Source organism: Plasmodium reichenowi, chromosome 9, assembly GCF_001601855.1.
Source record: "Plasmodium reichenowi strain SY57 chromosome 9, whole genome shotgun sequence".
In the NCBI taxonomy this organism is placed as follows: domain Eukaryota; phylum Apicomplexa; class Aconoidasida; order Haemosporida; family Plasmodiidae; genus Plasmodium; species Plasmodium reichenowi.
Genome location: NC_033654.1, coordinates 14,757 through 41,429, shown reverse-complemented (window position 1 = coordinate 41,429; position 26,673 = coordinate 14,757). Strand labels below are relative to the sequence as shown.

General features: G+C 16.9%; 5 protein-coding genes and 1 pseudogene across 5 annotated transcripts, besides 1 other annotated feature; 5 read left to right on the top strand and 1 right to left on the bottom strand.

Moving 5' to 3' along the window:
• Positions 1–1,135: 1,135 nt before the first annotated feature.
• On the bottom strand, positions 1,136–1,444 carry PRSY57_0901000 (hypothetical protein; the record flags this gene model as incomplete). The annotated part of the gene is made up of 1 exon (XM_020114757.1): positions 1,136–1,444. One exon carries the CDS (start codon positions 1,442–1,444, stop codon positions 1,136–1,138), a length of 309 nt encoding a protein of 102 aa, XP_019970457.1.
• A 2,062-nt stretch (positions 1,445–3,506) lies between these two features.
• PRSY57_0900900 (serine repeat antigen 9) lies at positions 3,507–6,908 on the top strand (the record flags this gene model as incomplete). The annotated part of the gene is made up of 4 exons (XM_012907248.2): positions 3,507–3,540; positions 3,776–4,372; positions 4,602–4,742; positions 4,882–6,908. The coding sequence occupies 4 exons, from the start codon at positions 3,507–3,509 to the stop codon at positions 6,906–6,908; spliced, it is 2,799 nt and encodes a 932-aa protein (XP_012762702.2).
• A 4,383-nt stretch (positions 6,909–11,291) lies between these two features.
• PRSY57_0900800 (serine/threonine protein kinase, FIKK family) lies at positions 11,292–13,309 on the top strand (the record flags this gene model as incomplete). Its single annotated transcript, XM_012907247.2, has 3 exons — positions 11,292–11,318; positions 11,475–13,001; positions 13,184–13,309. The coding sequence occupies 3 exons, from the start codon at positions 11,292–11,294 to the stop codon at positions 13,307–13,309; spliced, it is 1,680 nt and encodes a 559-aa protein (XP_012762701.2).
• Positions 13,310–15,380: 2,071 nt separating this feature from the next.
• Positions 15,381–17,281, top strand: PRSY57_0900700 (serine/threonine protein kinase, FIKK family; the record flags this gene model as incomplete). The annotated part of the gene is made up of 3 exons (XM_012907246.2): positions 15,381–15,407; positions 15,504–17,120; positions 17,207–17,281. 3 exons carry the CDS (start codon positions 15,381–15,383, stop codon positions 17,279–17,281), a joined length of 1,719 nt encoding a protein of 572 aa, XP_012762700.2.
• Positions 17,282–18,853: 1,572 nt separating this feature from the next.
• PRSY57_0900600 (serine/threonine protein kinase, FIKK family) lies at positions 18,854–20,694 on the top strand (annotated as a pseudogene; the record flags this gene model as incomplete).
• Positions 18,854–20,694: a sequence feature.
• Positions 20,695–22,581: 1,887 nt separating this feature from the next.
• Positions 22,582–24,721, top strand: PRSY57_0900500 (serine/threonine protein kinase, FIKK family; the record flags this gene model as incomplete). The annotated part of the gene is made up of 3 exons (XM_012907245.2): positions 22,582–22,707; positions 22,878–24,497; positions 24,641–24,721. The coding sequence occupies 3 exons, from the start codon at positions 22,582–22,584 to the stop codon at positions 24,719–24,721; spliced, it is 1,827 nt and encodes a 608-aa protein (XP_012762699.1).
• Positions 24,722–26,673: the final 1,952 nt, after the last annotated feature.

Here is a 26,673-nt window from a genome sequence, read left to right as displayed (position 1 = left end):
TTTTTTTTTTTTTTTTTTTTTTTTTTTTTTTTTGGATTTACAACTTTGTGTATTGTTTACGAAAAGGGTAAAAGAAGAAAAAAAAAATTATATATATTTCAAATAAATAAATAAATATATATATATATATATAATATATTATTATTATACATTGATATTATTTACATAAAATGTAATAATTATAGGGTTATTTTTATAAAAGCAATAACTGCTATAAAGAAATAATAAAATGTATAAATATATAATATATATATAATATATATATATTATCCAACTTTTATAGTAAATGCTTTTCATGAATTTCAAAAATATCTTGTTACTGTACCAAATATAAATCAATACAAATATGAATACTGAAAAAAAAAAAAAAAAAAAAAAAAAAAAAAACATATACTTTAATGTATTCAAAAATTATAATTCACATATATTAAATATATATACATTAATACTTATATTGTTGTAACTTATAAAATTTACATGTTTTCCTTTAATAATTATAATATATATATATATATTATATATATTTTAATATTTCCTTCATTTTATTTTTTAAAAGTATAAAATATAAAGTGTGTTATATATATATTTTTTTTTATTATTATTGTGTGTAATGTAATGTAATTTAATTTTTATTATATTAGGAAATAAAAATTAAAAAAAAATATATATGTTATATGAAAAGATTTGGAAAATTAAAATGACATCGAATATGGAATATGAAAATAAGGGAAATATTATATGATGAAAAAGGAAATACAATATGAAAAAAAACACAATATTATATGAAAAAAAAAAAACAATATTATATAAAAAAAAAAAAGTATCTAAGAATATTAAAATATAAATAAAATTGCATTTTATAATGATATAATAATATATTTCCTTGTTTATGTTTCACTATGGCTATATTATAATATAATGCATTTTTAAAATTTAGTTAAACGACAATCAACTGTTCCTATAAAAAAATTGTTCATCAGTCCGTATATGTACACTAGAAGTAAAATATGTTAGGAAAAAAAAAACAAAAAAACAAATTTCATTAGAAAAAAAAAAAAATTCCTTCTTCAATTTAAGAATGTCTCTATATGTTATATATATATATATGTATATTATATGATACCATCATATTGTGTTATATCCCTTTATATGTTGTTTGTACTTGAGCATCTTCAGTATTTTTTGTATTATTAAGAAAATGATAATAATCGTGTACTGCTATCCCAGCCATTGCTGTTAAAGACAGAAAAAGTGTTCCAGAAAGAATTAATGATCGTATAATATCAAATTTCTTTTTCGTTTTTTCTATTTCCGTTGTTAATTGTAATATTCTGGGGTCAATGTTTTTTGTTTTATAGTTCCCATTTGTATTGGAACATGATGAAATAAAAATAAGGATTATTAAGAGGATAATAATAAATGTAAAACGTTGGGAGTTTTTCATTTTTGTTTTTATGTCAAAGAAGGAAAACAAGATAAAATTATTATAGTAAATATTTTAATTTGATAACAACGGTTTTTTTTTTTTTTTTTTTTTAATAAATATTTTTATGAATTCACCATGTAAAAGAAGAAAATTGTATAAAAAAAAATAATATATAAAATGAATATAAATAAATAAATAAATATATATATATATATATATATATATATATATTTTATTTTAATTCTTTTTTTGTACTATATTGTATTATATTATATATATATATATATATATTTGTTACATGCAAGAGAAGACTATTTTTGTGGTTTTTCTTTTTTATGGTTATGTTTATTTGTTATATATTTTGAATTTTATGATATAAAAGAACATGGTATAAAAATATAAGTATGAGACCATTTGTAATTAAAAATATATACATATATCTGTATATGATATTTGTGCCTATATTTTCTATATTTTTTTTACTGTTAATTTTTTTTTTTTTTTTTAGTTTATTAGGAAGTATATTTTCTTATGTTAACATATTAAGACACATGAATGTGACAAATGTTTTATGATTGGAAGTAAATTTTGTAGAACATATATTATTATTGTTGGTATATTTCATGTATGATAAAAATTTTGTATATAAAACAAACCACAAAGGTGTATATATATATATATATATATTTATATGTTTATATGTTTATTTAGTCTATATGAACAGTAATATTTAATCTTTGTTGGGTTTTATATTAATATTATAATGAAGTAGTATAATATGAAATGAATTATAACCCATTATCCATAATAAGAAAAAAATGTTTTTAAAATTGTATTTAATAATAATAATAATATATATATATATATATATATATATATATTACTATATATTTATATACATAGAATATGTTGTGTGGCTAAAATTTACATCAACCTTAAGCAAAAGGAATTATTTAATATTTATTGTTTTAAGGCATAAACATTTGGATTTTTTTTTTCTTCATTATTATTTTTATTTTTAAATATAAAAATATATATATAAAAAAAAAAAAAAAAATGTGAAAATGGAAACTACTTACTTATATTTTTGATTAAAAAAATTAAAAATGGAAAAAAAATAAAGAAAAATATGAATTTACACAATATTTACTCTTTCAATTTAATTATAATAAAGTTATTAATAATTTTTCTAGTTTATAATAATATACATTTTTGATATATGATTATGAGGAAAATTTTCATAAGTATAAAAAGGCCTTTATTAAATATATATAAATATATTATATATATATATATATATATATATATATATATATATATATATATATATATATATATTAAATTCTATTACGAATTTAGGTATATATTTTAAATTGGTATTATTAATATAAGAATACAACTGAAATATATACATTTGGAAATATTATATAAGAAATATTATAATATATATATTGTTTAACAAAGAACGATAGAATTTTAATACATGATATACAAGAAAAAATAGAATGCAACATTTTAATGGAATTATTTCTTTTTATTATCATTATTATTATTTTTATTATTTTTTTTGTCTAATAGTACCTCTTTAAAAATACTATTAAATATAAATATATTTCTTTAAAAAGATGATCAATATTATCATATGTATATATATTTTTTTGAGTTAAAAAAAAAAAAAAAAATACTTTTACACCTTAAAAAAAAAAAATCTCATACACACTAGGGATTAATTATTTTTATTAAGGCACTAGTAAAATTTTAAGAATAAATATCACATTGTTTTTAAAAAAAAATATAATATAAAAAGAGAAAGAGAGAAAAAATGGAAAAAAAAAAAAAAAAAAAGAGAATGAAAAAGAATGAAAAAGAAAAAAAAAGATGGAGAAAAATAATATGAGCTAATATATTTTGATCATATAATTAAATATTATTTATAAATTTTTTTTTTATTATTTATATTTAGTGTATACATATATAATATATATCTTATATTTTCTTATACATTTGTTAAATATATTCTTACTTTATAATTTAATATTGTTTGTATGTTTAATATTCAATTTAAAATTGGTGTAAGAAAATGAAGGTTTCATTTACATTATTTTTTATAATATGTAAGAAAAAAGAAAAAAAAAATTAAGAAAAAATATACACGTATGTTAAGGGAATAATTAAAATGTGTATAATGAATATACATATATATATATATATATATATATATATTGATCAATATTAAAATAAATACAAATTTAAAATTAATTAATAATAATAAATATGTGTTTAATTTTAAATATAAAATTTTTATTATATTTTATAAAATATGTTTATATTTTTAATTTCTTTTTTTAGATATTATATTAAATTGTGATGTGTTAAAATGTGAAGTTGAATCTTCTGATAGTACCAGTTTCTTAAATTCGATTTCTGGTCAGAGTTTATCTAATTCCGATAGTACTGTTTCTAGTTCAGATTCACGTGGTGTTGGTGCATCTGTTTCTGGTACAGTTGATTCTGATGTATCTAGAATAGATTCAACTGGAAATGTAAATGTTAAAAATCCTGAATTATATGAAACAAGACAAAATTCTTTAGAACAAAATAATAATTCAAATAGTTCAGACAATTCGATTAAAATAAAATCTGCATTTTTAAAAGAAAATGTTGGTGTAAAAATTACTGGTCCATGTGATGAAGGGTTCGGTTTGGTTATGGTTCCTTATATAATAATTAATGTGGACACTAGAAATACTGATATACAATTGGGAAAGAAATCAGCAGAAATAAATTATGGAATAAAATTAAGAAAAAAAGGAAAAGATGAATATGAGGAAAAAGTTGGTATAGATCTTTTAAAAAATGTATGTGAGACAGGAAAAAATTTTAAATTTGTTGCATATATTAAAGGAGATGAATTAATTATTAAATGGAAAGTTATAAAGGAAGAAAGTAATAAAAAAAAAAATAAAAAATAAAAAATAAAAACATAAATAAAATATATATATATATATATATATATATATTTATATATATGATGTAAACATGTAAATGATTATATTAAAATATTCAATTTTTTTATGCAATAAAATATATTATATAATTTTTCAAAAATATTTTTATTTAATTTTTATTTAATTTTTATTTAATTTTTATTTTTTTTTTATTTTATATTTATTAGATATACCAATAGATGTAAAAAAATTCAAAATAAAAACGATGAGTCCTCCTATTACTTCCATACAAGTATTTTCTTCCATGTCAGATGAGAAGTCCTTTGTGCTTGAAAACAAAAATTATGTCGTAACAAATAATATGCCAGGTAATGCAATTATGTGGAAAAAGAGAAGAAAAATAATAATAAATATATATATATATATATATTGTATATGCACACTATTATATTTATTCATTTTAGTTTTTATAAAAATATATTGATTTCATAATCCCTTTTATTATAGAAAAATGTGAAGCTCTAGCTACTAACTGTTTCTTGAGTGGTAATATAGATATTGAAAAATGCTATCAATGTAGTCTATTAGTTGAAAATGATAGTAAATATGATGTATGCTATAATTTTATTTCTCGTGAAAATAAAGAAAAATTAAATGAAGAACTTTTTAAAGTCAAAGGATCAACTGAATATGAAGAAAGTGTAGAATCTGAACTGAAAGAAGCTATAGATTTATTAATATCATCATTTTATAAATCCCATGGTGAGAATGGTGAAAATGTTTTGATAAGTTTTGAAGACTTAAATAGTACATTAGAAGATAATATTATTAATTTCTGTTCTTTATTAAAACTTGTTGATTTAAGTGGAACATTTATGAATCACCAAATAGGTACTACTGTAGATGCCTTTAATAATATTGTTAAACTTTTAAAAGAACATAAAGAAGAAGATGAATTAGTATTACGTACGAAATTAAGAAACCCAGCACTTTGTATGAAAAATGTGGACGATTGGGTTAAAAGTAGATGTGGTTTATTTACATCTGATGATTCATATGTTGTTATAAAAAAAAATTATGATACTGATGGAGAGAATGAAAATAATGAATCAAACGATGAACAATATGACGGTGTTATTGATTTAAGTACAAATGAGAATGGAAATGTAAAATCGATTCACTTTAATGATGATATATATTGTAATGATGAATATTGTAATAGATGGAAAAATGAAAATAATTGCATATCAAAGATTGGCGTTGAAGATCAAGGAAATTGTGCTTCCTCATGGGCTTTTGCTTCTAAATTACATTTTGAAACATTAAGATGTATGAAAGGATATGACCATTTAGGAATTTCTGCTTTGTACTTAACTAACTGTTCTAAGGGGAAAATTAGTAAAAGATGTACTGAAGGTGGTAATCCAAGCGAATTTTTAGAAATCGTTTCAAATAGTGGATTTTTACCAACAGAATTTGATTACCCTTACTTTTATGCATTGGTTGAAAATAGTTGTCCAAGTGGTTTAAATAAATGGATAAATTTATGGGAAGACGTAAAATTATTAGATTATAAATATGAACCTAATTCCATTGGTAGTAAAGGATATTCTGTATATAAAAGTGAGATGTTTAAAGATAATATGGATGAATATGTTAAAATGATAAAAAGTGAAATTAAGAATAAAGGATCTGTAATTGCTTATATAAATGCAGAATCTGTTTTAACTTATGACTTTAATGGAAAAAATGTACTCAATATGTGTGGTAGCAAAACTACAGATCATTCAATAAATGTTATAGGTTATGGCCATTATAAAAATAAGGAAGGAGAAGAAAAATCATATTGGTTAGTTCGAAATAGTTGGGGATATTACTGGGGAGATGAAGGAAACTTTAAAGTTGATATGTATGGACCATCCAATTGTAATTATCACTTCATTAATACAGTTCTTGTTTTTAATATTGATATTCCAATGATGAATAATAATGAAAATAATAAAAAAGGATTATATAATTACTTCCCAAAATATACACACGAGTTTTATCATAACTTTTATGATCATAATTTTGGTTCGGATAATAAAATATCCTTAATTAATAGTAATGGTTCTAATAAAAATGATGCAAATAATGCCTATACTGTTCATGGACAAAGTGGAGAAACAGAAGTTCAACATTCACAACTTCGATCTACTGCTAATCAAGATTCGAACAGAGGAGCTGTTACCAGTGATCCTTTAAGGACTCAACCAGAAACTACTTCAACTAGTGTTAAAAAGATGGATGTATTCCAAGTATTAAAACATGTCAAGAATAGCAAAATAAAAGTTGGTCTAATTAAATATGATAATGACGATGAGATTGGTGCGCATCACAGTTGCACAAGAGCCTATTCATTCGATCCAGAAAAGTATGATGAGTGTGTTGAATTTTGTAGGAAAAATTGGGAACAATGCAAGGATAAACCTTCACCTGGTTTCTGTTTAACAAAATTGGATGAAACCAAAGGTTGCTTCTTTTGTTATGTATAAATGGTTGTTAGTTAATAATAATAATATATTTTAAATGTATACACTTATATATATATATATAGTTTATTTCTATAAATGGATAGAAATAACTGTATGTATGCATATATAATTTGTAATGAATAGAAATGTATCTATTTATTAGAATTCATATATTTTTATTAAAGGCGTATATAAAATTATAATTTATTTTATTTATTTATTTTTTATTTTATTATTTTTTTTTTTTTTTTAAAGTAAATAATATTTATTTTTGTACATGTGTATTATAGAATTATATTATTAAACAATCATATAATGAAATTCTGGTATCATTTAATGATAAATATGTCAATTATAATACGAAAAAAAATAATAATTAGTCTTATATTGTATAATTAATTAAATATATGTTCATCTATTATATACATATATATATATCATTTTAGTAGAGATTAAACCAATACAGTTTAATACAATACTTATAAAATAAATAAGAAATGGTTACACCTACTAATTTGTAATGCCAAAAATTACATACATTTGTATGTATATGCTTATGTATACTATATATTATATTTTTATAATATTTTTAATTTGTATATATATTGATTATTTATAATTTACATGGTTAAAATGGTTGTAAGCATTTTTATTCATTCATTTTACTTTTATAAGGATAAATTATATTTCTAAGTTTAATATTGAATATATGTTAATATTTTTTTTTTTTTTTTTTTTTTACAATTACTTATTATAATTATTTTATTTTTTCGATTGTATAAATATTTTATTTGAAATTAAATATTTATTATTATTATTATTATTATTATTATTATATATATATATTAGGTAATATTATTTTAAAAATATTTAATTAATATATATCTCAAATGGATAATTTGAAACTATTGTTTAAGTTTATGATTGCTTGATATACTTATTTATATTTGAATTTTTACAGTGTGCAGAAATATATACTTTTGAGGTCAATAAATAAATATATATATATTATATATAAATACATAGTCAATTCCTTATTTAATGTTATTATGTGTAGCTACTATTATCAAGAAGTGTAAAGTATATATATATATATAATATAAAATTTTCTACAATAAAAAGAAAAAAACAATTTGTATTCTTTTTTTCTCAAAATATTATTTTATTTTGAAAAAAACAACAAAAATTATCTTTATTATTTCTTTTGTAATGCTTTTTTTTTTTTTATTGTTAACTGAATATATTATAAATATTATATATATATATATATATTTTTATATATATATTTATTATATTTGTTCAGTTATATAAGATAAAAGATTTCTCATTTAAGTTTTTAGATCTAAAATATTTTCAATTATTAATTAATTTTAATTTATTACAAATAAATGATCAATATTAGGATAGTAAATATTATTATATTTTTAGGTATATATAATTGGTTCATTAGGATACTTTGAAGAAAGGAAAATATATAAATATATATTTATTTTTATATTTAATATATTTAAAAAATTTATATTTATAAATTCCCTTAAGATAATTTCGCTAAAATTATTGACCTTATTTATTTGTGTAAAGTAGTGTCGTTTTATTATTAGGAAATAATGTATAGTATCTAGAACTGGATATTGATCTAAATTAATATATTTTCCCTAGTAATTTTATGTATAAGTTATATATTAAAAAGATTGAATAAATATTTAAAAATTTTGATCTGTTTTTTTCTTTTTTTTCAATAAAAAGAATACATATATATATATATATATATATTTAAAATAATGTTTATAAAATATCAAAATATAGTAAAATTAAAATATTACAAAAATAATTCTATACATATATATATATATTATAGAAATACTAAAACACACGAACATATAAACACATTTATAATCATTATTATTATTTTTTTTTTATTTTTTTATTTTTTTTTTTCTCTTTTATTATTTAGTAGGAGGTATAAAATATATATAGGCCTAGAAATGTATAAAATATCTTTATATATTAAAGAATTTTATTTCTTATTTTTAAATATTATAATGTTTTAAAAGTTTTACGTCCAATTCATATATAATTCAATTTTTGTTATTAAATATGAGAATATTAATATGTTGAAGATATACTAATTAATACTACGGTATCGTAAGTAAATTATGTGTATAAGTAATTATATAGATTATGAAGTAGATATATTTATGTAACATATACTTATATGAGATAACTTTATATTACTATTATATTTAAAAATTTAATTATAAATATTACATAAAAATATTTAATATATATATGTATATATTGTCATATTATAAATTATTTAAAAGTTATAAATAAATGTAGGAATATATAAGAATATATATATATGTAGTGAAGTATTATGAGCACATATATTAAAAAAAATTATACATATATGAAAAAAGATTTTTTCTTATTTCTTTATTGAATTTTTTAAAAATACCCTTTTTAACTTTTTCTTTTCCTTAATAATGTACTTTTTATAAATTTAGTAAATATGATGAGAATATTTTTATAAATATCACAAATTTATGTGTGTATTATAAAAAGAATATTTCGTTAATATATATCATCTAATAATATAATATCTTATTATGAATTTCAAGAATAATAAAAAATATAAGATAAAAAACAAAAAATAAAAAATTGCTATTAAAGTTAATATATTCTTCTCATATATATATTCTTTTAAAAACTTTGGGGGATGTATAAATACTTATTTTTGATAATATTAAAAACAAGATAAATTTATTAAAATATTTTAAGAAGAATAATACATATAGAATATTTTGTTCTATATATATGTATTATTCAAATATTTTGTATTATGAGGTATATATTACATTATATATATATATATATATATTAAATATATTTATTTTTATGAATATAATATATTATTTAAATATTGAATAAAATATATATATATATATATATATATATATATATTAATAATGAGGAATATATATATATTTATAAATTTCTTATTTTACCATTTTTTTTTTTTTTTTTTTCTTTATAATAATTTTTCCTGTTAAATAAATTGAAATCAAATATATATAAATAACTATAAAAAAAAATTATATATTTTCATCTAATGTTTATTTATATATTTTTAAAATAACTTTTCAAGATTTATTTTTTATATAAGCAAAAAATATTATTATATATATTATCAAAAAAAAATGCATGTAGTTAAATATAGGGTTACATATTATATATGTATATAATTATATATATATAATATTATTATATAATTAATAATATTTTTTTTATGAGCCTATTAAGAAAAAAAAAAAAAAAAAAAAACGAAATAAAGTCCTTTATACATAGAAAGACATAAATTAATATAAATTTTTTCTTTTAATTATTAAATGTAAATTTTTATTATTTAATTTGTTAGGATGTATTTTTGCACGGAAATATCGATATTAAAAATATTTAAAAAGAATACAATATTTTTATATAAAATGAATATATATTATTATATATATAAATATATAAGTTTTTGTATGCAAAAATGTTATATATTATGAAATATAGAAAGCAGAATAAATTATTATATATATACATATATATTATTAATATATATATATAATATATATTATATGTATATATTTTTTTTTTTTTCTGTATCAATATTTTTATGGGTTTTTGTTTATTCTTTTTTTATTTCGTTTTATTTTATTTTATTTTATTTTTTCATTATATATATATATATATATATATATATATATATATATATATTTTATTATTAGGAATGTAATGTATTTAATTTTGTTCAATATAAATATGTAATTTATTTTAAAATTATTTTGTACATTGACTTTTGAAAATACTTATATATATATAATAAGGAATTATATATAAATATAGTAAAAAGATTAAAATGCATAATAATATTTTAAACTACAGCATTATTATTCTTAATAATACTAATATTAAATTAATATAGTTGCATTCTTTTACACGTTTATATATATATATATATATATATTATATTGTTAAATTATATAAATATAACTGAACCTTTCCTATTTTTATTATTTTATCTTCCTATATATGTTCTTTTATTTAATTATATTTTATTTTTCTTTTTATTTAAGTTCCTTTTATTTTAAAAATTGGAATATATATTTATATATTTTAAATATATATATTAAATAGAAACGAATAATGATTTATCATTTAATATAAATAATTTATGGATTGTAAATAAAAAGTTATTTTATATTTTGTTAAATTAAATGTGATATTTGTTAATGTTAGTTTTGAATAGCCCAAAATGTCTATTTTTAAAAATCATTTAAATTTGCATTTTCCTTTTGATTAATTGTTGAATGTAAAATAAAAAAAAAATATTGCAGAAAATAATAAATGGTTTTCATTATGCTAATTTTATATTTTTACTTGATAGTAAGTTAAAAATAGAAATGATACATTAACATATTTATAATATAGATAAATAAACATATATCTATATCTATATATATATATATATATTATTACCTATTAATTTAATTTAATTTAATTTAATTTAATTTTTTTTTTTTTTTTTAATATTATACCTAGATTTTGTTAATAATAAAAAGTAATATACATTCAGAATTGTATACATATAATATAAAATTAAGACATTTGAATGAAAATAGTTTGGAACATGAAAAAAATGTAGAAAATTTTTTTAGTCGAATAGTAAATAAAATTCATAAAGGTAAAAAAACGAAATGTAATATTATAAAGTATATAAAAGAAATAGTTCATAAGAATAAATTATACAAGAAAATAAATTTTTGCAAAGATTTTTCAAGTGATGAAAAAGATGATGAAATAACTAAGGTTAGGAAAGAAAAAAAATATATTAAAGGAATAAAAAATTGTTCCTATTTACCAGATTATATTTCAGATAACTTTGAAAAAGGAATATCTTATAAAAATAAATTGGAAGAAGAATATATGTCAGTCGAAAATGTTTTTAATTGGGAGTTGGGTAAAGAGTCCTTAAAAAAAAGATTAGGTTGTATAAATAATTTTCAAATAAATGGTGTTTATTATAAGAATTGGATATTGAAAAATATAACTTTTGGAAATAGTAGTAATCCATACCATTCATCAAAAAATGTATATAAAGGCATTATCCCTATAAATAATAATTACAATGTGGATGAAGTTAAAGTATTTATTAAAAAAATTCCTATAGATAAATGGTTAACTCAGTATGAAAAAATGGAATTATATAATGGCGAATATGTATTGAATGGAGAAAATTATGTAATGGAAGCAGTCGTATCAGCTTTTTTAAGTGATTATCACCCTGGTATATCACCATATTTTTATAAATTATTATATGAACCGGTTGATTCTAATGAAAGTGAAAATGAAAATAGATCAGATGAAAATATTATTCCAAATTTAAATGTATTCAATGATATATTAAAAGAACAAAACAAACTTAAACGTATGAGTAATATTGTGATGGTATTTGAATTTTTTGGTGAAGATTTAGATTGTTATATAAAAAAGATGTGTATTAAAGGTTATTCCACCTTAGGTAGAAAAGGAAAAAAAAAAATTATGCTTTCCTCTTTAAAATTAATTAATAGATTACACAAAATTGGATTATGTCACCTGGATATTTCACTTGAAAATATATTAATGAAAGATAATTATGAAATGCGTATATGTGATTTTGCTAAATGTACACCTAGGTACACCTATAATTTGAGACATTTAAGAAATCCTAATGGTTTATGTCTTTTTGAATCTTGTATACCTACGATTGGAAAAATTGAATATATCCCACCTGAATGTTTGGAAATTGAAAAGATATACAAAGAACATAAGGTGAAGGAACCCTTTTCATATTTAAAAACAATTATAGACCAAGAAGAAAGAAAAAAATATTATTTCGATGTTACATCTGCCGATAATTATATGTTAGGGATATTGTTTATACTTATATGGGTTTATCACTTTTTTTGGGATAAAGCGGATGCTTCAGTGGATAAAGAATATGCAGAATTTGCAAGGGTAAATATGGATTTCCATGAAGTTGAGAAAACATATTATTGGCCAGATGGTATAAAATTTATTATTCAGGTAAAAAATGACCAAAAAAAAAAAAAAAAAAATATAAGAATAAATGGTAATATGTATAGCATGTACATATACATAAATATATATTCATATATATATATATATATATATGTATATATATATATATATATATATATATATATATATATATGTATCTATGTTTTTCTTTAATTTGTACTTTTTAGCAATTATTATATTTTGAATATAGAAAGGATCTCGATTTAAATGATTTAATTAATCATCCATGGTTTACTACGGAAGAATACTGGTTTCCTAAGTTATTCTCTTTTAGTCTAACATATTTTAAATAATTAATATGTTGCTAATATTTTTAACATATATTTATAATAATAATATATATATATATATATATATATATATATATATTTTGTTAGTTTTATTTTTTTTATTATTCTTTTTAAATTTTTTGAAATGTTTATTTATATATATTTTTTATATCTTAATTTATATATTATTGTTTTATTTAATATAATGAAGATTAATGATTTAAGAACATTTTTTCAATTTAATATTATATTTTTTCTTATTTCATATATTTCGAAATAATTAAATAATATATGTCAAAATATAGTATATATTAATATTCTAATACAAAGGACAAATTATTAATCAATAATTATTAGTGTATATAAAAATATTATAGAATATTCTTATACTTTGTATTGTTATTTTATATATAATAATCTTTTTATTTTTTTTAAAGGATATTTTTTTAATTTTCTTATAATGAAGAAAATAGTATATTTTATCTTGATTTTATATAAATAGTATTCAATATGAAATATATAAAAAATATATATGTGTATATATATATTATAAGATAGTGCAATTCAACCTTTATAATATAATATAATATGGAACGTATACAATTATATATCTCAAAAGTAATTTTCGTCTATGATTTTTTCGAGATTACATATATATATATATATATATATATATATGTATTTTCATTGTATTTGGTATTCTATTAAAAAGTGTATTATTAAATTTGAATTTATTAAAAAAACAAAAATAAAATAATATAATTATTTTAAAATATTAAAAAAATTAAAAAGATATATATTATGTTATTTATAGCATAAAAATATATATAAACTGTATCAATAAAAATAAAAAAGACATTACAAAATAAAATAGTTCATATATAAATAATAAAATTATTCTTATTTATAATATAGAAATTATTTTTATTTTATTTTTTTTTTTTTATTTATTTATTTATTCGTATTAAATTTATTATATAGTAAAAAGAGAAAAAAAAAAAAGAAAAAAAATATTATAATATATTTTATATATATAATATATAATTATATATTTATAAATATTGTCATACAAATTTATATAATAACATATTGAAAAATATATTTATTTTATGGCCTTTTTTTTAATAGTCAAATATTTATATAATAACAAATTAAACCAAAAACATGAAATATTATTTTATAAAATATTTTTATTATTTATATAGCTTTTTTCTAATATAATTTATTGCAACTGTCGTTTTATATTTATGAAATAAATTTAATATATTTAATTTTAATTATTTCGTTCAACCATTTAAAAACATATAAAATATTATATGTACATTAATATAAAAAATTTATATATGCATGTATTATTTTTTAATTGAAGAAAAATATATTAATTTTATTTATAATTTTCATTCTTATCTGTTTTAAAATGATGTTACTAAAAAAATGTATTTTATTGTTTTTATTAATACTCAAAATGAAAAATAAAAAATATATATATATATATATATATATATATGTATATATTTATTTATATTATTACATGTACTAATTAAATGAAATATTAATCTATAATAAAAAAATTAATTAACTGTATAATATATATAAAAAATCATAGACTGAAAAAACAAAAAAAAGTAAAATAAAAAAAATAATATAATAAAATAAATATAGTAAAATATTATATTATTTTAATGATTTTATGGATTATTTAATATGATAAAATATACACCATTCATAATTAAATATATATTTTTAATATGAGATACTTTATTATAGTTTATTGAAAATATTTAAAAATATTGTATTAAAATACTATAAAAATATATATAATATAAATAATAATTATATATTTTTTTTTATGGACAAAATTTGAAGAATATAGATAGATGTACTAAAAAAAATAAAATAAAATGAAATAATAATAATAAATAATATAAAAATAAAAATGAAGAAAAACATAGAAAAAAAAAAATAATAATTAAAAAAAAAATATATATATATAAATGTAAATATAAATATATATAAATAAATAAATAAATATATATATATATATATATATATATAATAATGAAATAATATATTAATATGTTATTTTAGAAATAATATGGAATATTTGTATTTCATTTTTCTAGTAATCACCACAAGAAAAAAAAAAAATAAAATAAAATAAATTCATCATATGTTCATATGTTATATTCATTTATATATGTATATACATTTCATATAGGTTCTTAGCATAATACAGATTAATCACAATACTGTATTTTATAGAGCTTTGAAAAAGCGTAGATATTTAAGTGAGAATACTACTGAAAATGCAATATCAACTAAATTATATTCTGATGAGTGTTACGATAAAAATGGTGTTATAAATGATAATAATTCTGTTGTTAAGTATATATATGAAGAATATGAATCATATAAAAGAATAAAAAAAAAAAATAAACTGTGTAAAAATATATTATCAGAAAATAAATTATCAGAAAGTAAATTATCTGAATGTACATTACCTGAAAGTAAATTAGCTGATAGTAAATTTTCAAAATATAAGTTATCTAATGATAATACTAATGAAAACTTGAAATCTCATTCACACCTAAATAGTTCTCCATCTACTTCAAATTCTGGGTATTACCTTGATTCTAAGTGTAATGATAACATTAATGAAAGTAATAGTGCCACTAATGAATTGATAGAAAAGAATGTCTCGATTAAATATCCTATATATAACTGGGAGTTAGGTAAAGCATGTTTAAGTAAATATTTGGGACATTCGAAAAATTATTTTTTAAATGGTGTAAAATTTGATGAATGGAAATTAGTATACCTTGAAGACAGATGTTACAATGAAAAAAATGGTAGAGTTCATAAAGTGCTTGAAACTGAAATTACAGGAAATAATGAAAATAATAAAAGAGAATTAAAATTATTTATAAAAAGAATACCTATAGATATGTGGTTGAAACAATTTGAAATGATGGATACATATAATGGTGAATATATTGTACGTGCAGAAAATTTTGTAATGGAAGCAACTGTATTATCCTTTTTAAGTGCTTATTATCCTGGTATATGTCCAAAATTTTATAAGTTATTATATAATCCGGATAATTACTACATGGATGAAAAGATTTCATCAATAAATAATATAAATGACATCGGTATATTTAATAAATTATTAAGTGATAGTTTAAGAATGGATATAAGTGGATATATATTGTTGGTATCAGAATCATTTGGTGAAGATTTAGAAACATATTTATGTACTATAAATAATAAGAAAAAATTAAAAAGTCGTAAAAAGAATAAAAAAAAACTTTTATTTGAATCTTTAAAATTAATTAATAAATTACATCAAGCAGGAATATGTCATTTGGATTTTACATTAGATAATATATTAATATCAAAAGATGGTGATATGAGATTGTGTGATTTTGCTAAAAGTACTCCAATGTATAGTTATTATTTAAGACATACAAAAAAAATGGATAATTTATGTTTATTTCAATCATGTATTACTAGTGTTGGAAAAAATAGATATGTCCCTCCTGAATGTTGGGTTTTGGAAAGACGTTATTCAAGAGTGAGTACAAAATATCCTTTTGAATATCTAGAAGAAATTACTGATGAAGAAGAAAGGAAAAAATATTATTTTGATGTTTCTTGTGCAGATAAATATATGCTTGGAATTGTTTTTATAGCTATTTGGAATAATAGTTATTTATGGTATATATCAGATCCAATAATAGATTTAAATTATTTAAAATACAAGAAGTGTAATATGAATTTTAATAAAATATGGACCACCTTTTTTTGGCCTAAAAAATTGAAGATAATTCTAAGGGTAAAATATTAAAGAATTAAGTAATAAAATATATATATATGTATGTATGTATATATATTTTTTTTTTTTTTTTTTTTTTTTTTTAGCAATTATTGGATTTAGATCGTAGGAAAAATTTAAATTTAAATGATTTGATTAATGATCCTTGGTTTACTAGATAAAATTATGTAATTCGTTCATGTTTCTATAAATTATAATTAACGTTATTAATGCATATAAATTATTATTTTTTGTATATTAAAATTTTTTATTCATGATTCTTTTTTTTTCTATTATTTTTAATCCATAATTTTATTTTTTTAATATAATAATTATTTAGATATATATTGTATTACATATTCATTGAAATAATAATATTATTATGATAATTATTATATATATATATATATATATATTTATATTTATATTTATATATATGTTTGTGTGTGTGTATATTTATGCGTATTATGTATGTATCTTTTTTTTTTGGTAAAAAAATTATTTAATTAATATAATAATAAATAAAATAATATTGATATTGATATTTTTATGACTTATAAGATTTAAGTTGATATTATTTAAGATAAAATTTACCCATTCAATAAAAAATTATCATTGAAAGAAATATATATAAAATTAAATCCATCAAGGTATTATATATATACTACTATACATGTAAATAAAATTGAGATGTAAATTTCAATGTTTTATTTTATTCTTATATTTTATTTTTAATCTAAAAAAAAAAGAAAAAACATATTACGCAATAATATATATTTATAATTATATTTTAGAAGTTGTTATATATTATATAAGAGAATTGACTTTTATTTTTTTAATATCATTGAATGTTTATTTAATTATAAAAATGATATATGTCAAATTAATATAATTAAAAAGTTATATCTTAATTATAATAAATATTAAATATGCAAGGAAAAATGGGGAAAATGAAAAGAAAATAATAATAATTATATAATTTTTTTTTTTTTTTTTTTTTTGTAGTATAATAATACAATGTTTTAATAAGGACTTCTATATTATAGAAGAGAATGATATATATGTATATATATATATTTAAATATTTGTGAAATAATTGTATATTTATGTTCCGAAATTAATGAAATAATGAATATAGAAATGAATTAATAAATAAATTATATATGCACATAACTTTCTAATATACTATTCATGTTATTATTATGTATTATAATATATAATGTTATATATTGACATAGGATTTAAGTACTTATATATTCAGATAAAAATAATTAGAATATATAATGTATGATAATTTGTTGAGTATTATATATTCTTTTATATTTGTCATTTCTACTATAAATTAATATCAATGTTTATTATAAGTAATTTATTAATAATACAATATAGTATTTTTTAAAAAAATACAATAATATTTTATTCTGTTTTTTTTTTTTTTTTTTTTTAATTTATTAGAATATGGAACTATTTCAATGTTTTATATAATCTGAAAGTGATATGTGAAATATAATTCAATTTTTATTATTCCTAGAATGTGAATTTGATAAAACTTTTCATTTGAATTTCAATATATTTCTTCTATTTCATTATTTTATATGATTACACATATAAATTACATAGTATATTTAACACCATAAGAACTGGAAAAAAGTTTAGCATAAAAGCTTAAGTATAATTTTATGTATAGTATATAAATATACCTAAAATTATTTAAAGCAAATATATACATTTTTGTATGTTACCATAAACATATTATGGTATCCATATGCGTCTTTTTTATGGTACAAAAAAATAATATATATATATTGATCTTATATTATATGCATATCGGTGTATGTATATATAAAAATATCTTATATGTTATGCATATGTATGTATGTATATATATAAATATATTATATGATATGCATGGCGATATATATATATATATATATATATATATATATATATATTTATTTATTTATTTATTCTTATTTATTTAAATTCATTTTAGATTATTAGAGTAATACAAATTAATAGTGACTATAATTTTTTTACACATTTTAATAACTCACGATATTTAAGTGAATATAGTTCTGATACTGAAACATTGAATAACTCAACATTTCATAACACCTCCATAAAAGATAATATTAAAAGTGATAAATATTTGGTAAACATTAATGATGAAAAGAATAAATTAAATAACGAAATAAATAATATTAAAAATTATGAAAACAATTTATATTGTAATAATAATTGTGAGAAATTTAATCATTGATACATATGTAAATAAATTATTTATAAAAGATGAAATATATTATAATGGGCCTTATTTTAAAGAAAATATTAATGAAAGTGTAAATTATGTTTTAGAAGATTTAGAAGAATTTTCACCAAATAATAATCCTATTTATAACTGGAAATTAGGTATACGCTGTTTGAATAAATATTTGGATCATTCAAAACGATTTGAAATAAAAGGGGGTATATTATGATGAATGAAATTCAACATATCTTCCATTAAATTCTTATTATAATAAAAAAGAGAGAATTCAGAAAGTGTTTGAAACAACAATATCATATAATAATGTTAAAAAAAAAAAAAGTGAATTAAAAATATTTACAAAAAAAATTCCGATAGATATATGGTTGAAACAATTTGAAATGATGCAAATGTATAATGGTGAATTTATAGAAAATGGTGAAAATTTTGTTATGGAAGCAATTGTATTATCTTTTTTAAATGAATATTAGCCTAATATATATGCCCCAAAATTTATAGATTATTATATGAACCACATTCTTATTTTAATAATAAAAGCATTTCTTGTTTTGAAAATATTAATGATATTAATATATTTAATAATTTGATAAGAGAACATTTAAAGATGAATATGATTGGATACGTTGTTATGATATCCGAATTTTTTGGTGAAGATTTAGAAAATTACATATATAATATACGCAATAAGAAAACATATAAATTTAGAAAAAATGACAAAAAGAAAATTATGTTTGAATGTCTAAAATTAATTAATAAGTTACATGAAGTAGGAATTTGTCATTTGGATTTCTCAATAGATAATATATTAATATCAAAAAATGGAGATATGCGTTTGTGTGACTTTTCTAAAAGTACACCAAAATATAGCTATTATTTAAGACATACCAAAGAAATGAAAAATTTATGTCTCTTTGAATACTTAAAAAATATGTATGATCATGACGAAAGAAAACAATATTATTTTGATGTTAGATGTGTAGATAAATATATGCTTGGTATTCTTTTTATAGCTATTTGGAATAATGGTTATTTGTGGTATAAATAAGATCCTTTACAGGATAAGGATTATTTAAAATACTCAATGTCTAATATGAACTTTAATAAATTCTGGACTACATTTTTTTGGCCTAAAGAATTGAAGATAATACTAAGGGTAGCATATTAATTCCTTAAGTAATATATATATAATAATTATATATATATATATATATATATATATATATATATATATATATATATATATTTTTATAGCAATTAGTGGATCTAGAATGTCGAATGAATCTCAATTTAAATGATTTAATTTCTCATCCATGGTTCTCAAAAAAATAGTATTATTATTTCAATATTATATATATATATATATATATATATATATATATATATATTTGTTTTTATTTTTATTTTTATTTGATATATTGAATTAATGAAATGTAAATACTAACTTTTACAAATTTTTATATTTCCGTTTTTGAATTATCCTACATTTTCCTTTTTTATTTTATTTTATTTTATTTTTCTAATGTAGATTTTTCAATTAAATAGCAAATCACTGAAATTTAATTAAGAATTTTTAAAATGTAAAAATGAATTAAATATGTAATATATACAACTTGAAGAATTGTTTTAATAAATTAGATTATAACAATATATGTAACACATATATAAGAATATATATTTAATATATATATATATATATATATATATATTACATATATTTATTTATTTATAGTCACACATATAATATCATTTTTAATATGTTTTTTTAAATTTGTATCAACAATAATTTATTTATTATTAAGTATAATATTTAAAAATATAATTATATTTTTATAGTTTAATAATAAAAAAAAGTAATTTCTTTTTTTTTTTTTTGATTAGAAAATAGTTTATTAATTAAAATTAATAAAAAAAAAAAAAAAAATATTGATATTTTAATGTGAAGATTTATATAAATTTTTACTATAGGATAATATATTTATAATATGATATTCTAAATATTCTATATATTTTCAATGATTTATTAAAATAGGTAAAAAAGAAAATATATATTATACATATATTATATATATAATATAATGTATAATATGTATATTATTATAAATAAAGTATAGTTTGATTGAATTATAAAGTACGCATAATTTTATATAATTTATTATATATATTTCAATTAATAACGACATATTATATATGTACATATATATTATAGAAAATTTATAACACGAAATGGGGAAAAGAATAAAATAACTCTTGAGATTATTAAGTCGTAATATATATATATATATATATATATATATATATATTAATAATATTATTCTTATGAAAAAATAAAAAAAAATATATATTATATTATTTTATTTTTTTCTTTTCTATTATCTGTTCTAGGCATATTTTAGGAATATATTGTTTATGGATTATATTATTAGGTAAATAATTTAACTTATGTAAATATATATTTTTGGAAATATTTATTATTTTATCATATATTAAAAAACTATAGAAAAATATTAGAACAATTTATTTAATTTTTTTTTTTTTTTTTTTTTAATTATTAAAAAATTTATTTTCTTTATTATATTAAAGAAAATCTTAAAAGTAAATTTTTATCTTGTATTTTTTTTTTTTATATACAAAAATTTTATATTTTAATTTTTAAATATATAAATAATGTCTATATTGAATTTATGATTTATTTTAAATATATTTATAATAAATAGATAAATATAAGATATGAATATAATATAGAAATATAATTTATAGTTTTTGTTATAATAAAAAAAAAAAAAAAAAATTAATTCATGCGCTTATAAATATATTGAGTATAATAAAAAGAATAAGATTATTCTATAACTAACTATTATATATATATATATATATGTATGTAATTTATAAGTCTTTTTAAATATTTTATCGTTGTATAATAAGATAAGTATTATTTTAAAATTATTTTATTGTTTTCTTTTATTGTATTTTTTTTATTTTTTTATTTTTTATTTTATTTTTTTTTTGTATTATTTTATTCAAATTAAAATACATTAATTATTTTAATTAAATAAAAAAAGGAAATCATGATTAATTTTATTTAATTTTATATATATATATATATATATATATTTTTTTTTTTTTTGAATCTAGTTGTTGGGATTCAAGTAATTTCCTAATAATTGTTTCGCTTATATAGAAAGGATTATTAATGAATAGAAATAGTAAATGTTTAAAATGGAAATAAGATGTCCCCTTAAGTATATAAAGAATAAATGCAATAATAAATATATTGGTCTTTTTTTGAATTTAAAAGGTTTTGTTATATATCTTTTGGTTATCTCATTATATTTTTTCTTTTTAGTAAGCATACAAGAACAAAAAATAAAGAAAACAAATTAAACCAAATAAAATACATACATACATATATAGATACATACATACATATATATATAGATACATACATACGTACATACCTACATACATTTATATATATAGTAAAAATTTTATATATTAATAATTTATTCTCATAGTTTTTGACAGAAATACAAAATAAATGTATTGCAAAAGGATACGTAAATATTATATGCCCAAGAAAATTAGCTGAAAATAATATAGCTAATGATAGATCGAGTTATTCCTTCTTTAATCGTTTATTTAGAAAGAAAAAAACAAAAAGACAGAAAAGAAAAATAGATGATAAGAAAATAGAAAAGGAAGAAACAGAAGAAGAAAAAAGTAAAATTAAAAAGGAATCAAAAGATATAAGAAATGAAAATTCTAAATATGAAAAAAATCAAAATAATTTAAGATGTCAAGATAATAATAAGATAGTGAGTAGAATATATGATAATGGTATGAATAAAAAGGAATTATTATTTCCTGAATATAATAAAAAAAATGATTCATATATCTATATGAAAGATATAGATATAGCAACAAATAAGAATAATGAGAATTTAAATGCTAATGTGGATGACGTAGTTCCTTGTGTAAGTGAATTAGAGAAACGATTGAATTCGGAAAACATTATTATATATAATTGGGAATTAGGAAATAAAACTGTAAATGAATTTCTTGGTCATGCAGATAATTTTGAAATGAATGGAGTAAATTATTACGATTGGAAATTAACTAATATTCCAACAAAAGGTTATAATACGGAGAGAGGTAGGGGTCACGAAATGTTTAAAGCAGTTATTCCTTCGAATGGAGGTGATAAGAAGGATGATATAACATTATTTATTAAGAAGATACCTATAAATTTATGGATAAAACAATATGATTTAATGAATATGTTATATGGAGAATATTTGATGGGTGGAGAAAATTTTGTAATGGAAGTTATGGTATACGCTTTTTTAACAAAATATTACCCAGGTATATCACCAAAATTGTATAAAGTATTAGTTGTACCAGAAGATAGGAGTAACGCTTTAAATATTTCAACATCGTACATGAGTAAGGATATTATTTCATTTAATTATATAATAAATAGGATGTTAATAAAGAATATGAAAGGATATGTAGTAATGGTTTCAGAATATTATGGTAAAGATACCTACAAATATTTAAGAAAAAAAGGGGGAATATATCGTGATATTAGTGAAAATGAAAGAAAAAAAATAATACATGAATGGATAAAATTAGTAAGTAGGTTGCATGATACTGGTTTGTCTCATCTTGATATATCTCCTGAAAATACATTAATTGGTAAAAATCACAAAATGCGTTTATGTGATTTTGCTAAAAGTACACCTTTATATACATATTATTTGAGACATCGAAAGAATCCAAATGGATTATGTTTATTTCAATCGTGTTGTCCCACCGTTGGAAAACCTAAATATGAACCACCAGAATGTATAGATCTGTGGAGAAAATTAAAAGAAATGAAAATTAGTAACGCTTTAATGCATTTAAGAAATATAGAAGATCAAGAAGAAAGGAAAAAATATTATTTTGATGTTGCATGTGTTGATAAATATATGCTTGGTATTATGTTAATATGGATATGGGATTACAAATATTTATGGAATAAAGCTGATTCTTTGGAAGATAATGATTTTATATTATTCAAGGAGAACAACATGAACTTGGATATTTTCCCAACAACGCAAAGTTGGCCAGAAGAATTAAAACATATAATATCAGTAATAAAAAAAATATAAAATATAAAATATAAAATAATATTTTAATACACTAAATGGAAAATGAATAAAAAATATATAGCATAGCAACATGACATAATATTATATATATATATATTAATATATATATATTTTTTTTTTTATAGCAATTGTTAGTATTAGAAACCCGGAAGAATTTACAGTTCAAGGATTTAATTAATCACCCATGGTTTTCATGTAATGAGTAATATACCTTTTAAGATGTTATTTTGTTTAATTTATGAACAAAAAAATGGATAAATAAAATATAATTAACTGCAAAATATCAACAACCAAAAAAAAAAAAAAAAAAAAAGAATTTAATAAATGATAAAAAAATAAAATAAATTAAAACATAAATAAAAGTAATAATTTTATTTTTTTAATGTTGTTTTTTTAAATTTTTTTAAAATTTTTTTCTAATTTTATATTATTCCTTTGTATTTCTTTTTATTTTTTTTCATATTTTTTTTATAATTAAAAAATTTGTTATTTATTATTAATATGTTAATATTTGTTATTGTATTTTTTTTTGTTTTCTTTTATCATATTTGTTTTTGTATTTTTTTTATAATTAAAAAAATTGCTATTTATTATTAATATATTAATATTTGTTATTGTATTTTTTTTTTTTTTTTTTTAAAAAAATACTCATGAATTAATTTTCATATATTTCTATTATAATTTTATATAGGAAAATTTTTAAAATATAAACCTCATTTTGTTTAACATTTAATAAAATATAATATTTTAATTTATTTTTTTGACATGTTTTTTATATATTTAGTAAATATATAGAAAAAAATTTATTTTTTATTCTTATTAATGAAAATATATAAATATAATATATAATATATAATATATAATATATAATAGATATTATATATATATATATATATATATATATTGTAAATTTTTTAATGATCAAATAATGAACTATGTGTATAATAATATATATTTAATATAATATATATGTAAATTTTTAATGATAAAATAATAAAACAAGTGTATAATATATATATATAATACATAATTTCCATTTTTATATATTATGTTTACTTATGATAAAAAATGTATAAAAAAAAAAAAAAATTATATATAGAAGAATTTTCAAATGAAAAGTTTATATCTCATAAATAAATAATTTATTTTTTTCAAAAAAGTATTAAAAAAAAGAATATGACACATATGATAGAAAAAAATAATTCATAAAAATATATATATATTTTTTCTTTTATACTGTTCTTTTAATTATATATATTCATTTTCTTCTGTTATTATATTTTTAAGGCAGATAGTGTAATGTGATCACATATGTTAATATTATATTTATGAATGACAATATGACAATTTGCAATTTTTTTTTCTAAATTATAAAAAAAGGGATTGACAATATTAAAATTATAATTGTATCATTTATAAACGATAATTTATATATATATAATATATATATATAATTAATTCTTATGTCATATAATGATTATGAATATAGAAAATAACAAAAAAATTGTATATATTATAAAGAATATTTTAATTATATATTTTATAAAAATTATGCAAATTTAATTTATTTTTATTATTTATTTATTCTTTTTTCTTTTTCTTTTTTTTTTTTTTTCATAAAAGAAATATATATTTTATATATATTTATATTTTTATTATTATATTATAATAATTAATAAAAGCATAATATTTTTATAATATATTATATATGTATAAAATAAGTAAATTAAAAGTATGAATTGTAATTTTCTGTCCTTATAAATAACCATCAGAGCATTATATAAATATATATATAATATATATATATTTTTTTATTTATTTAAAAAATTGTACTGTTATATACTATCATTTAGTACATTTATCATAATTAATAAAATATAAAAATATTTAATATAATTTTTTTTTTTTTTTTTTTTAAATGAAACTAAGAATAATTTATTTGAATACAATTTTGCATTAGATATAAATAATATATATAAGATATATACATTTATATATATATATATATATATTTGTTGATTTTATTTTAGTTTTTTATATTATAGGTTTAATAAAACTTTCTATAATTAAAATGTTCTCATAAACTGTATAATATATATTACAATACATTAATTTAATTTTTTTTTTTTTTTTATGATTTTACAAGTGTCTTAATTCA